The 15,470-nt window shown below is 36.8% G+C and overlaps 3 protein-coding genes across 4 annotated transcripts in view; 2 read left to right on the forward strand and 1 right to left on the reverse strand.

Moving 5' to 3' along the window:
- The window catches only part of LOC122093717, a 23,526-nt gene extending 15,432 nt beyond the window's left edge, over positions 1–8,094 (forward strand). The window contains exons 2-3 of one of the 2 annotated variants that reach the window (XM_042664159.1): positions 6,394–6,433; positions 7,780–8,094. In XM_042664159.1, coding sequence (XP_042520093.1) covers positions 6,431–6,433; positions 7,780–8,073 — 297 coding nt within the window. In that variant the 5' untranslated portion in view covers positions 6,394–6,430 and the 3' untranslated portion in view covers positions 8,074–8,094. The remainder of the gene's footprint in view (positions 1–6,393; positions 6,434–7,779) is intronic. The other variant, XM_042664168.1, reaches the window with a different exon arrangement.
- LOC122093712 lies at positions 2,546–4,228 on the reverse strand. Its single transcript, XM_042664142.1, has 2 exons — positions 2,870–4,228; positions 2,546–2,775 (listed from the first exon to the last, which is right to left on the reverse strand). Exon 1 carries the CDS (start codon positions 4,113–4,115, stop codon positions 3,312–3,314), a length of 804 nt encoding a protein of 267 aa, XP_042520076.1. The 5' UTR covers positions 4,116–4,228; the 3' UTR covers positions 2,546–2,775; positions 2,870–3,311.
- A 1,801-nt stretch (positions 8,095–9,895) lies between the features above and the next one.
- The window catches only part of LOC122065581, a 6,058-nt gene continuing 483 nt past the window's right edge, over positions 9,896–15,470 (forward strand). The window contains exons 1-3 of the mRNA XM_042629403.1: positions 9,896–9,992; positions 12,997–13,203; positions 13,379–13,441. Coding sequence (XP_042485337.1) covers positions 9,896–9,992; positions 12,997–13,203; positions 13,379–13,441 — 367 coding nt within the window. The remainder of the gene's footprint in view (positions 9,993–12,996; positions 13,204–13,378; positions 13,442–15,470) is intronic.

Genomic DNA, 15,470 nt, shown 5'->3' on the forward strand with positions numbered 1-15,470 from the left:
GGAAGGGAGACTTGTTAACCTATTGATTGCAACTTTTATCCAAACCTTTGAAGAGCATAAAAAAAAGGCTCGAATGGTACGATCCCTCCGTCGTCCTAGAATGAAAGGAGTGATCTCTGACAATCCTGTTTGAATCAACAAAGACCACATTGCAAGGCTAAATACTCCTGGGTAATTGATAACGAAATAGTATTGTGAGAGAAGGGTGAAAAGTGTTTAGGATTCTACTCCATAGAATCATATGAACAACCCCATAGTGTTTAGAATAGAAGAATCATAAAGAGATAAATCATGGGTGTAGTCCTAAACTAAGATCAATGATTTTTTGAGATCTTTGAACACACAAACATATAGATTTGCTCCATCTATGATAATCAATAGGAGTAGAGGAATACCTGTGTAAAGTTTAGAATCCCCATGAGTATTGATCACGAAACTCTGTCCCATGTGCTTGAGGATTACTCTCATGAAAATGACAATGAAAAACTACGCAAGTGGAATCCCTCTATTGAGATCTTTTGCAGTCTCTTACTCTAGGGTTTCCTCTCTTTCTGTGCACTTGCTATTGTGAGAAGACAGTGCTCCCAAAACCAATAAGGTTTTAAGTAATGGCTGTAGGGACCTCGGTATTCTATTTATAATAGAATCCCTAAAACCCTATTCCAGTCGCACAATGGAAAGAACTAGGAGTTTCTTAATCAGAGTGGGTCTATAACTGTTTGGGCCCAAAGGATCAATCGGTATCAGTTAAGCCCACATAAAAATCCTAACAAAAAGAACCCACATCCAAGGATTAAAGTATCGGTATCGGTCTCCGTATCGGTCGGTCAAAATTAAGATACGTATCGGAGGGTATCGTATCGTATCAGAGATACGCTAAGATACGCACATAAATGGATAGGGAACACATTTTTATATACTTTTGCATAAAAAAACAGTTAAAAAAAGCTATATATAACATGTAGAATGCATAAATACTTAAGTAGAGGGTATCGTATTGATAGACAAATATATTGAGTTGAAAATGTTCAAATTGATGAGGTTTGAGTTTCTTACAGTTTTTTCTTTCCTCATTGCCATTGCTACTGTGATGAGTGGCAAGAAGAGTGTCGTGGTGGTTCAAATCCTTGGCTAGGACCTTCTTCTTCAATATGAGCAATTACGATGATATTCTGCACTTGTCGAATATTGGCACAATATTTACCCCAGTCGAAATATTTATGGTAGTGGGTCTCCCATTCATTGTAGAATCTTCTGTACTGCTCAGGAGTGAACAATGTTGGTCCTGCATAAGTCCTATATCCATAGCCTGAAAAAGCACCTAAAGATACATGGTGTCTGTATCCGTGTCCGGATGAGGAACCAGCATGATCTGAACTTCTGTACTGCTTTGGATTGGCAAATGATTGTTCTGCATAAGTCCTATATCCATAGGCTGAAGATGCATCTGAAGATACATGGTGTCCATGTCCGGATGAAGAACCAACAAGATCTAAACTAATGCACATTGACTCCATGCTACTCATCAATGCATCAGTAGCACTCGGATTGTGGGATCGCCTACCCCTCCGACTAGAAGACTTTGGTTGTGTGCGAGCACCATGATGACTATCTTGGGTTGCATGTGTAAATGCAGCCTCCTCTGTGAAATGTAGTGGTACATAAATTTGGCCAGCACCACTACCACCATCACCACCACTGCCACCACCACCACCACCACCACCACCACCACCACCATAATCATCATCATCATCAGCAGCAGCAGCACCATCCTTGTCTTGATCATCATCATCATTACCATAATCATCATCATCATCATCAGCAGCAGCAGCAGCACCAACATCATCCTTGTCTTGATCATCATCATCACTATCTGGTTGAGTTACGCTATATGTAGCACCTGATCTCGTCCTCCTAATATCGCCATCATTGGAGCTATCATCATCCTCTTCCATAGCTGATGGTGCTTGGGTTTCATCATCAACAATATTTTTAAAATCTTCATTTATATCTCTAATGTGGTCATCTATAATGGGATCAGGTGTGGTTTCTCGTCGATTTTCAGACAATTTGTCCAACACTAAAACATTTTCAATCTCCTCAATCCATCCCCTAACTGGATCTTCTTCGTCGAGTATGTGGGTGATGTCAATTGGGTTGACATCAATATCATCCTCTGATTTCTCCAATTCTAAATATTTCATCTTCAATTTCATGTTGTAGTGCACATACACTAACTTCTTCAGCTTCTCATAACTCAGACGATTCCGAGGTTTGGTGTGTATCAATCCGAACGTACTCCAGTTACGTTCGCAATCACTTGAGGATGTCGTGCATGATAATATTTTCATTGCGATTGGCCTCAAGCTTGGAGTGCTCCATCCATAGTTCATCCACCAATCAGCTATACAAAGATAATTGCAATATTAGGAGTTTGAAATAAATTTGAAATACAAGGATAGCTGATTAAGCCTAAATTACCAGGGCGTTGTGTTCCTCTAGCACGGATAGCTAAATGATCAGCAAACTTTTGAGTGGCCTCTCGAAAGTACTTCACCTATACATGTATTAACATATTAATATGCCACTCAATGTATTAAATATTAATCAATGATTCAATATGTAAGTTTAGTAGACTACTAACCTCTTCAATTGCATCTTTTGCCGAATCAATATTAGGAGCTAACTTGTTGATAACATCCTTCAAAGATTCCATCAAATTTTTCCTAAACCTTAAATTATTCTTGTAGTGCAGGTCCGGATTCAAATAATAGGCTGCACATTGACATTGTTACATATGACTTATTGTTAACGATTAAATGTATTAAATTACTAATAAAGTAACTTATAAATTTAATTGAGAAAATACCTGCCCGATGAAGGTCTTGAACCAAATTATTTTTCCATCGACGATTTATAATATTCAAAAATGCCTTAAATGACTTTGGGTTCTCCTCTTCTATCTTTTGTTTGACAACTTCCATACAATGCACTATATTTTCCATGGTTTGTGCCTTATCACCATCAACTACTTTAAGTATCACAAATAGTGGTTGCATAATCTTAGTAAATCGGTATATCCTTTCCCAAAACTTTGTTGAGGTGATTAGATCTTGAATAGTTTTTTTAATTTCAGTGGTTGCATATCTACTACTGAACCACTCATTAGAGGTGAATGACTTAACTAGCCCTTCCTTCCGTTTTTGAATACTATCAAGTGCAATATAATTTGTTGCAAACCTTGTTGCTGCGGGCCTCACCAAGTCACCTTTTGTGTACTTTCTCATCAATGCCAACACCCAGCTGTGATTTTAGATGAAATTGATCATCTTGGCATCAAAAACCAATGTCTGCACTTTGTTCATTTCACCAATGTCCTTGAACATCAAATCAATACAATGGGCTGCACAAGGTGTCCAGTGTAAGGTGGGATACTTCACCATAAGTAAAGTACCAGCCTTTTTGAAATTGGAGGCATTATCAGTCACAACCGGGACAACATAATCTGGCCCAACTTCCTGAACAACTTCATCCATTAATTTAAACAAATACATTGAGTCCTTGATATCTGAGGATGCGTTGAAAGACTTATGGAATATTGTTTTCCCATCACAATATGTCAGAAAATTGATGATGGACATCCTCGTCGGTCCACTCCACCCATCACACATGATGGTCACTTCATATTCAAGCCACTTGTATTTAAACTCTTCAATGTATTCATCCACCTCTTTCGCAATAGTATCTAAGTATGGCCTTGCAATTTCATCGGGTGTGGGTCGCTTCACATTTTTCCCACATGTCTGAATCTTCTTGACCATAGCCTTGAAGTATGGATCTTTAGCTTTGTGAGGTGGAATCATAGAACTGTGGAACCACCTAGAGATTGCTTTCCCAATTTTCTTACTTAATGTTTTTGGTTGGAAAGCCTCTTCAATCCTTTGTTGCCCTTCATCATGATGTTTATATGGTGCATCTCTCATATCTCTAATTTCTGGGCTCCTTTTCCCCTTACTTTTACCATTGGAGGTAAATTTATCAAACATGCCCTTCACAGTGCCTCCAATATCTACACTTGGACGACTTCTAGAGCCAGAACCTTGTTCATAAATCATCGGGCCACCACGCCTAGGTCCTACAGATTGACTTCTTCTCAGCTGTTCTGCTATCTATTGTTTTTCTTTTGCTTCCTCCCTTGAAATATGCATCGCTCGTGCAAGCTGTTGATCTTCATCATTTGCCTCTATATCAGATCCTTCATAATCCTCATGATCCCTTAGATTCTCAACCAATCTATCACCTTCTTCAACAACTTTCTTTGCTTTATCTCTACTTCCCCTTAAGTTCTTCCTCATTGCTTTGCTTATTTCATCTGGGCACTTGTTACATTTGGCAACATTAGAAAATCCTCCAGCCAAATGTTGTTTGTGTCTGGTAATTCCACCTCTTAGGTGGATAGTATCACAATAATTGCATTTTGCACACAATCTATTGCCTTGTACTTTCTCGGCTGTAGCCCATCCAATATCCTTAGTCCGTTCTTTAGGCGCCATCTTCTTACAAAGATACATAATGAATCTTAATATGCATATTTATTGATTTAGTATTTAGTACATAATAGCATTTTTTTAGAAACTAAAATGAGATGCATCCAAAGAAAAAAAAAAGAATTATTTTATTTTATTTTTCCAAATTTACATAAACTTGAAATGCACACTTTTTTTTGGAAAAAATTGTGCATCTAATTTTACATCATGGTCATTGGCCAAGTAAATTATATATTTTTTTTAAAACTAAAATGAACTGAATTTTATAAAGAAATTGTATTTTTTTAGTATTTTTCTTATTTTTTAATTAATTTTCGAAATAAAAAAATAAAAAATACAAATTATTTAGAAAAATTAAATTTTTTTTATAGAAGTTGTAAATTAAATGTTTTTGAAGAACATATAAAAAATCAACAAAGTGTGGACCAATATATTTGAGTAGATCTAAGAAATAAAAAAAAAATTAAAACCCTCACTTTTTTGGGGAAAAATGTGGGTTTCATTTGAAATCATGTATTTAGTAATTATAAGTTATGACATTATTTTTAAGAGTTGAATGAACTAAATTTTCCAAAAAAAAAATAAATTTGGGGATTTAAAAAAAAAAATAATTTCGGAATAAAAAAAATTAAAAAATACATTTTTTTGAGAAAAATAAAAAATTTCCTTGGAAGTTGTAGAACACTTGTTTTTACATAACATATAAAAAATCTAAACATTTTTAACCATTGAGCATGAGTAGATCTATGAAATTTGAAAAAAATTGAAACCCTCATTTTCTTTTGAAAAAAGTTTGTAAATCTTTATAAATCCAATGATTTCATGTAATAATGATGCAAAAAATGTGATTCTAAGTATGATGAACCTTAGATTTATAAAAAACTTGAAAATCTAAGGTTAAAGTTGAAAAAAGTGAGTAAAGATTCAAGAACTTACTATTCAAATGTTTCAACTTTCAAGGTTCTTCTTGGACTATGTTTTTCTCTTTCTTTGAACCATTCACTTCCACAATGTTTCTTTTAATCTACCATTTGAGTCTCCAAAAAGGTGTGTGAATCAAAGGGGAAGAAAGAAGCAAAATATAGAAAACTGTTGGTGAGAGTTTGAAGTGTTTGTTTCAAACAACAAAAGGCACATTCACACTTAAGTAGATACAGTACGATATGGCTCGATACATTCGATACGTACTGATACGGTACCGATACTCTCGGGAATTTTCAGATTTTCAAAAGTTTGTATCGTAGAGTATCGTACGTATCGGTAGCAATATGGTATGGCATGATACGATACGTACGATACGCCGATACACAAAAGAGGGACCAAAATTCCCTGTAGCGTATCGGTATGTATCGTGCCGATGCCTACCGATACGGATACATATCGGCCGATACGGCACGATACGCACTGATACTTAAAACTATGCCCACATCGTGGAGTGAAATAGAACCTGAAACCGTAAGGGAGGAGACCAAGGCTGCAGCTTAGATAAGAACTTTTGTTAATGTGTTTCTTCATTTGAATGTAAGGGTTTCTGAAGTACTAGTCTTAGGAACAAAAATGTTTTCTAGCCAAGTATGGTTTTGAGCAATCGCATCTCGTTGGAATATTTGCTCCCTGGTGATGAAATTATTAGGTTTGAAAAGTTTCCTCTTCCTCTTGTATTGCTGAGAAAGATCTGAATTTCTTGAGTGCAGCCTTCTTGAATTAAAGGTTGGTTGTTTTTATTGGCTTGTATGAAATTTGAGAAGGAAGCTATATTAATTACGTATACCTGAATATTATTGCTGTTGGATTTCTAGTGTCTCTTAGAAAAATAATTTTTTTTTTTTTTTTTTTTTGATATTAGGGACATGATGTAAGGCCAGAATCTGTAGATTTTGCTCATGGTAAAGTGCCTTTGAGGTTGTTGGCCTATTGGGGTTTTATGCTTGTTTGTTTCTCTCTAGCCTTGATGTAAATTTTAGTATTGTTTGCCAACTGTTCAAAGTTAGTTTCATGCTACATTTAGTGCCAATTAAAACTTCAGGGCGGTGTGACATTGTGGCTAAATTAGTTCTCCGTGATTTTACGCATTTTACGCTGTCTTCCTTCTCCTCCCCAAGCATTCAATGTCTTCACATGGAGGAAGGGGAACTGAAAAAATATTTTCTTCCTGTGGATCTGAAATTGTTGGCGATGCATCATTTCTTCCTGATCTAATAGGTTATAATGGAAAGATTCATATTGTACTGACTCTTAAATTTAGAACAGTTTATCTATTTGGGAGATGTTTTTGGTACTTGGTATCTGTGTTTACTGTTTGTTCAATTATCATCAGGGTGGGTGGTGTTAGTTGCCGATGGTGATATATCAACCCGGTGGTTTTCATTATATAGGATGTTATATTTTGCCAAACCAAGCCAAAATAAACACATAAAAAATCCATTTTGTTGATCCTCATTTTTTTTTTTGGTTTGTGCTGGTTTGCTGTATAGCTTCTTATAACTTATAAGACATGAGTTCCTGTGCATTTTGATTAGTACTTGTATCAGTTGTATTTTTTTCTTTTGGCTAGGATCCTCCTATTTTTCAAAGGGTGCATTGGTCTGTAATCCCAAATTTTCTGCATTCTGAATTATTCATGGATCCAAATTTGCTGACTATTTGCTTATCAGTCAGTTTCTATCTATTTTGCTTTTCTTGCTTTAAGAGTGGGAGCTCACCATATTTTCCATGAAGCGATTCAGCGGTTTGGATTTTTTTTTTCCTTTTTTCAAAGAAGACTTTTGAGTCCTTTCCACGAATATTGTTTTTATTTTTTTGTTAGATTTGTATGTTCAATTTGACTCCAATCCTACTGCAACCTCGCCTGAACCAACCAGCATCAACATTGACATGGTTGGGCTTGGGGTTAATGCCTTGATATATTGGTTTTACATTGACTTTTCCCAGCTTGGGGTTGGGCTTGGTTGACAGTTTGATGCCAAACTTGTGGGCTGTTACAGAGAAAATTATAGATGTAGGTGCTCAATGGTAATTTTCTAAAAGTTTAGGATAACTGGTGAGCAACAACTATTTTTTTTCTTTGAGAAATTTGCAAATTATGTATTTCCAAGTCCTACTTATCCCAAGTGGCTTATTGTTTCTGGTATTATTATAGATAGCCAGTCTACAGTCACAATATATGTATCATGATATACTTGGAAATGTTTTTGAGATATAAGTTATAAACTTGGATAGTTTGGGGGTGCAGATAAGAAGTAAGATGGCATTTATAATGGAATTTGCTGAGAATCTGGTAAGGAGGCTGATGGAGGACCCCAAAGAGCGGGATCAAAAGTTCAGGGAGCATGTTTATGCAGTTCATGATCGATGCAAAAAGACTAAAGAAATGTGGAGCCTACCCATCCGCCCTTATGGGTTCTGGACATTTGAGCGCCACAATGCACAACTTGCATGGGATGCCCAAATCAGCCAGGTCCCTGGACGCAGGGACCCCTATGATGACCTCCTTCAGCAGACTTATGAGGGCAACGCCCGCAAATGAGTAAGTGGTCTATATAGTTGTCTACTTTTGTGATTTCTATATATACATGCTTCTTGTGTCAACATGGAGAATTCTGCTAGTCTTGATTTGCTTTGTTTGTATGCGGCACTACAGGTATAGGTACTTTCTTACCAAAAACTATAGGTACTTTGCTAATAGTAGTTTGTGAAATCTTAAATTGTTTCATTGGATTCCTTTCTATATTGAAGTTGATAAATATTATTTATGCCAACTTTTCTTTTTGGGTAGAAATTTATGACAACTAATTTACAAAAAAAGGGACAAGAACTGTGGAATAAAATTGTTGACTGAACTCGGGTGAAAGTTGAGACCACAGACATTTCGTCTCTCTCTGTACTGATCCCTATATATATATATATATTTTCTGAAACTGAATAATCTGGATTTTGTTTGAGTTGAAGATAAGGAGTTGCAGGTGATGCAGATAAGTCACTTAATGAGCTTATTTTATTGGAAATAAGCATTGTGTTGGGTTATATATGTGTTGGGCCTTTGACCCCATGGGTTTTATTTGTGGTAGACCACTTTAATGAGCCTCAAATATGGGTAGAAAGTAGGAAAATGAGATTTAATTCGTTAGTTTAATTAGAGTCCTGTTTTGAGTCTGCTTTCTTTGTTATTTCAGTTTTCTAGTTAGTTTAGGTTTCCCAATTAGTTAAAGATTGGGTTTGGCCTTTCCTTTTTGGTGTTTGAGTCTGTTTTGAGTCTTCTCTATAAGTTTGTAAGGGGCTACAAAATTGGAGACAAATTTATTAATGAATTGCAGCTTTGTGTTCCCAAATTCTAAGAAAGAGTTCTTCAGTAGTTGAGATAGCTGTGGGTGAGAGGCCCAGACTGAGATAGTCATCCCCATAGTTTTTAAGGCGGTAAGGCGACGGAGACGTTTGAGGGTCTTTCGGAGTGCCTTAGCAATAAAGCGGGCATAAAGCATCGCCTTATTGACTAAAACGTTCCTATGTAATTTTTTTATAAAACCAATCTATTTGGCTCAAAGCCTAGTTGAATCCTATTACTCATATGTTAAATAAATATTAAAGGTTCATATTCATACCAATGTAAGATATTCATCAAGAAAACAAATCAATAAAGTGAATAAACTAAGTTCATCTTCATCAATCATCAATCATCAATCATCAATTATCATAACATATTAACATATAATATAAATACATAATTATGAAGCAAAATTATAAAAATAAAGAAAAGAAGACAAAAAATACAAGTATTTATTATACTTACCTCTATGATGCCAAAATGAGTGCCTAAACCCTAAGATCATTCACTATATTTCTACTCCTGTCAGTGAAGAATGAAGCTCACCGCTGCCGGAGCAAAATGGTCGCCTAGATAAGTGGTTCTTCCTTGTTCCTTGATTCCTTCTCAAAGCCCTTTCTTAAAATCCTTGACAAAATCCAAACCCTGTTTGTGAATCGTGTTTTTGTTTTGTTTGTTTTGGTTATTTTTGGTGGAGTAAAGTTGATCCCATACATCTCAAGTGTTAATAAAATCATATACCTACCAATAAAAAATCTATATTTGGAATCTTCATCAAGTAATTTTAAAATGTGTTTAAAAAAAAAAAAACCCATAAGGCGCCACTTCACGTAAGGCGGAGCACTGCCTTACCATCTCTAGACCGCATTAGCGCCAAGGCGCTAGTAAGGCGTCGCCTTAGCAGCACCTTAAAAACTATGGTCCAAAATTTGGATGACTAAATAATATGTGCCCTTTTTTTTGGGGGGGGTGGTGTGGGATAAGTAATGAAGAGATTTATTGCAGAAGAAAAATAAAGGTTCAAGGCATGGTATACAACAACAACAACAACAAGAGGCTGCAGCCTAAAGAACCAGAGGAAGGACTAGGTCATGGGACAGACACTCTGATAAGTGGAACCCAAGGCAAGAGAGCTAAATATTCTTGTTATTCGTGTTTCGTCAGTGTCTGCAAGTCCTAGGGAGTAGTGAAACTTTGAGGCCTGTAGCCAAACCAGCGCCCTTTCTTTATAACACTGCTGGCCTGCACCGAAGAACCGCACACCTTTTCTTTGCTATTAGAGCTACAGGTCGCTGGCCTCCGACCACCAACCGTTTCTTCTAATAAAAGACTACAGAACAAGCTCCTGAATCAGCGGAGGGCTGAATCCGCTTTCACCGGTCGGCTGATAGACACTCTCATACAAAGAGACTCTATTGCTCCTCTCCTAGCTGACTCATTAGCATGAATACATGAGTTTTGTCATCTAAATTCCTTTATTATTCATTTTAGTTGTTTATAGAGACGAGAAAGGTAATAACGTGTTCTGGTAGTACAACCTTAAGAATGTGGGTTTAATTTCCACTTGGAGGAGGTTTGTCAATCCCTATGTGAGGAAAGAAAGAAAAGGGGGTTTGAAATTCTGTTGAGAGTTGCACTGAAAAATCAGATGCTTGTCAGTGAAGACTTCCAAGCAAATATAGAACTTTCATCGATTTATGGCTTCCCCTCTTTGTATTTTCATTTGGTATTATGGAGCATTATAGCAATATATTCCCTACCATCATGGTTCAAAATTTCGACGAAAATTTTTGGTTTTGATGGAGCTCCATCGAAACTAAAATGGCATGTGAAATACAACGAATACAATATTTAATTGAAATGAGGAAAACAAAATGATAAAAAAATTCAAAATAATCCAAATGCCACATTCTTTCATATAAAATACCAAGTAACATGCTCATAGTTGTGTCCTGGGTCTCCCCTCTTCTCTCTTGCTGCCCTCCACCCCCTCCTGCCTTAATGGGTGTGTTGTTTGTATTTGATTTTTTTGATTGATTCGCTTCTCCCTTGGGGTCCCTGTGTATTCCTCCCTTTTCTCTTCCCTTTGGCAATGAATTCATTATTCACCCCAAAAATTTTAAAAATTAAAAAAAAATATATCTATATTATATACAAAAACAAGTCAAAATTGATGAAATTAGGGAAATGTGTCAAAATTGCTAAAACACTTCCACATTTCTTTAAAAACTTACAAATCATTGAGGATTCTAAACCTCGCCAAACTCATTTGAGCGCTCATGACTAGAATGCAAAGAGAAATTTGGGTTGAAACTTCAAGAAATAGTTATATCTCTAAATCTTTCCATTTTGGTTCAATTTTTTTGCTAGATCATATAAGGGACAGGGTACAATATGCTACACCAGCAATCCAGGGCTCCGAAGCCAAACTACCAATTTCCCCCCCCCCCAATCTATTAATTAAACCATGTGTATGCTTAAATATTCTCTCCTTGAAGTTTCAGGGAAAATCCCACTTTTTGGGTATCAAAATGGGAAATTCTATCTTTCAGTAAAAAATGGACCAATTTTTAGTGCTAGTTTGACCATTTTGCCGAAAAATTTTGGTTCCTTCCATGGTCAAAATGGCCACCGAAATTGAATTTAAAACCTTGCCTACACCACACGACAGCATTCTGAATTGCTTTATAGTGAACTTATCGGTCAAAGTCCAAAATGACATTATTGAAGCTCCAATTTCATAACACAACCTTCAACTTCCATTAACAAATGGTTATTACCCAAGCACTAAACTAAGCCCTAACTTTGAATAACATCAATGATCCCTCCTAAAGAAACTTGTTGAATTGCCTATTAAACTATAATGCCAAAACTACCCTGAAATACCAGCAACATAGAAGAAAACCAAAGACCCCTAAATAATTGTAACGCCCCGGCTCCATTAACCTTGCACAATATTGTCCTCTTTAGCCCATGGGGTTCAAAGCTTTAAAATGCGTTGTGCCATGTTAAGGAGGCTAGAGGTTATCAACTCGCCCAGTAATCTCTCCCTAGGCGATGTGGGACTAAAGTTTGCACACCCTCATCAATCTCCCAAACCCCCTGGTACTTTCCGTATTCTTGGTGGGGACACCTCACCGATCTCCCAGGCGGGTCTAGTACTTGCCGTATTCTTGGGTGTCACAACTTCCCCCCTTTCGGCACAGTGTCCCCGTTGTGGCCACACACACTATTAGGGTCTGCTCTGATACCATTTGTAACGCCCCGGCCCCATTAACCTTACACAATATTGTCCTCTTTGGCCCATGGGCCTCAAGGCGTTAAAACACGTTGTGCCATGTTAAAGAGGCTAGAGGTTATCAACTAGCCCAGTAATCTCTCCCTAGGCGATGTGGGACTAAGGTTTGCACCCCCTCACCAATCTCCCAAACCCCTTGGTACTTGCCGTATTCTTGGTGGGGACACCTCACCAATCTCCCAGGTGGGTCTGGTACTTGCTGTATTCTTAGGTGTCACAATAATCACTGTATTGTTCATCTTCGGATGGGGAGATCTCAGCTCCAATTATTTGCTCATCAGTGTGGGCCAAAGGATGACCTACTGAGAGTCCAATCATGGTTTCAAATTTGAATTGATGTAACTTCATCATCCTTCTCCATTTGAGATGGGATTCTTGCTAGAAGTAATTTTTCTTATCCGCAATGATAATTTTGATATTGTCCTAGAATCAAATTTTCTTATCCAAGATGATAATTTTGATACTGTCCTTGCATTCAAATGTCGATGCCAATTGCCAAATCTGAATGACCTGGATTTTTCACAATGCCATCCTATACAATTCGACCCATCTTTCAGTCATTCTATCTTGAACATGTTCTGGTGGTCTTGGGTGAATTTGGGGGAAAGGATTCATGCAGCCAACTCCACATATTTGAAATAAGTATTAGTTTGAGTTTGGATGAGTTGGGTTTATAGACCAATTCACCAAACAGGTTGCATACTTATTTATGCTTCAGCAATTCACATAATGATTTCTACTTCTTTCTGCTTAAATTCCATTGTCCATCTGGTTATAAATTTTCTGCAGCTTAAATTAACATCTATACCAATTTTTCTTGCTAAACTTAGAAAGCATAAACAAATTTCTTTATGATTCATGTGAATATATTATTTGCTTATGTTTTTCTCTCAATTTTTTTTTCACATACGATTTTCAGGTTTCAAATATCAACCTTTGCAACAAAGCTTGGTGTAAAAAATATTGCATTTCTTGGGTCTGGTCTTTTGCTGGTGAATTATTTCGGTGCTATATTGGCAGCAGTTTACATGCCTCAGGTAAATCTTCCACTTGTTTCTTAATCCACTGTTAATTTTTATTTTTAATGCTGTAATTTTAGCAATTATTTTGTTGATTTCATCCGATAAATCTGTAAAGTTGAAGATGTGGCTTTTTTCCCCAGACACAAAGATGGCTTCAAACTTTAAATTCACTGCTTGATATGTTTTGCAGGCATTCAGGCGCAATTTAATGATTCCTACTCATGCCATCTTAGCGCTGGGTTTGCTTTTCCAGGTTTTCTGAAGCTCACTACTCTTCTTTTCCATAGTACTGTTTATAATAAATCTTGGATTACTAGCTTGAGAAAATCACAAAGTTCCTGTTTTAGTAAAGGCAGCCTTTGCTCTATAGTAATGAAGAAATTTCTATTGAGTGTATTTACATTTTATGGTGAAATGATTATATTTTATTTGATGTTTTTTAGTGGTTGTTTGTTTGTTTGTTTTTAGGCCCATTTGGTTTTGTTTCCAGAAACGTGTTTTTCCATTTTTCTGTGCTCAAAAACGGACAAACACCTCAAAAACCATTTGATTTTTCTGTTTCATTTCACTTGTTTTTAGAAATAAAAATAGAAATTTATGCCTATTTCTGTGTCTAGAAACAAGAATGGAGAAACAAGTCAGACTTATTTTTCTGTTTCTAGAAACAAGTGGGAGGGACAAAAATTGTGAAAAACCTGATACTTCACTCGACCTACCCCAACCCCAACCCATTGTTGAAATTTCTCGCTATGCAGAAGCAGAGACTTCAACTTGGTTGTGCGAAGCTCATAGTTCCGAACTGCCTTCATCCTTTTGAAGCTCATCTCCATGAAGCATACCTACAAACCCAATGTCGTGCCTTCACTCGTGAGCTACATGCCTACAACATTGTGCCTTCACTCGTGTCTTAAACCCAGCTACACTGTTGAAAACGTTTCAGGAAACAGAAAAATCGAAGACTTTTTTGCAATTCAAAAAATCGTTTCTTAGCACAACAATGGAAAATACCGTTTCTGCTGTTTCTAGACACAAAAACAGCAGAAAAAAATCAAACGGGCCTGACTATTGGAAACACATTGTAAAGAATCTCTTTTTTTCTTGACAAGTTGTTGGTGAGAGACTTTTTTCAGCCATGGTGGAAGCAAGGTTAAAAAATGGTGGTGTTGTTTGCTGTCACAGCAATTAAATAAACCTACGAAAAGCCACTTAAATCCAGTCAGCTTTATATGACCTTTTCAACCTGGTTATTTTTAGTCGAACCATCCTGTTTTTGGAAAAATATATATAACCTCCTTATTACCTCTTTTGAATTCTTGTGAAAAAAAATCCTGAGGGAAAAGAAGCTCTCTTGGTAAGCAGGGGTGGTATTTATCCTGTTTGCACATGGTTTGATCTAATTTCAGTTTATGGTTTCCATATCTTTTTTTAATAGTTTTCTCTCCCCTCAAACCCTCCAAAAAAAGAAGACTGCTCCATGTGATCGGTGGGCCCTCCTTGGGGGTTTGAGAGCAAGTTGTGGGATGGGGATTTTAGAGGTGTTTATTCTGGAAGCAAGATAAAGAGATATGGATGGGTAGGGTGGTGAGAGACAGTGAAATATTTGGGGTGGGGGTGAGATGCTCGTTTTCACCATCTGTAACATGCCTTTTTGACAGGCACATCTTTCATTCACAAGAATGGGCCAAGAAACCCTAAACAGGTTCATTTTGAAGGGGTGGAAAAGGATTCATGTAGCTGACAAAAAGGTAAGGTGTAGTGGGTGTGAGATCATTTCCACCAAATTCCTCTCGCCATTTTACTATTTCTATGGGATTTTTCATCACTGAGGTGTGGGCAGTCTTGTATCTGGTATGATGCGGGTGTTGCACTATAGTTAGTGCATGTGATGGCTTTATGGAATTCAAGATGCCAGTAGATAACAAAAGATTTTGCAAGATGCTGCTAGCAGCTATTTGTTGCACATTAGTGCACGATAGGACACCAGGACTTCAAAATATTTCAGCACAACCATCATGGGGAAAATCAAGGTCTTGCAAGAAAGAAATTGGATACATTATTTTCTGTTTGCACCATCTACCATGATCATCAACTAAATCGTATAGTCTACTACAGGAAGAATGCCATAATAATTCAAATTCTAAACTTGACTACAAAACTGAATGGAAAAAAACTCGGAACTTCTATTATCACTTTATTAACAGAATCCTGCAGAAATGATCTGTCTCTGTTACAATTTTGATTTTCTCTCTCTCTCTCTCTCTCTCTCTCTCTCTCTCTCTCTC

This window comes from Macadamia integrifolia, chromosome 2, assembly GCF_013358625.1.
Source record: "Macadamia integrifolia cultivar HAES 741 chromosome 2, SCU_Mint_v3, whole genome shotgun sequence".
Classification (NCBI taxonomy): domain Eukaryota; kingdom Viridiplantae; phylum Streptophyta; class Magnoliopsida; order Proteales; family Proteaceae; genus Macadamia; species Macadamia integrifolia.

What these genes read in the sequence shown, in the direction of transcription:
- LOC122093712 (XM_042664142.1), bottom strand. Translation starts at nt 4,115, where the DNA reads ATGATTTATGAACAAGGTTCTGGCTCTAGAAGTCGTCCAAGTGTAGAT.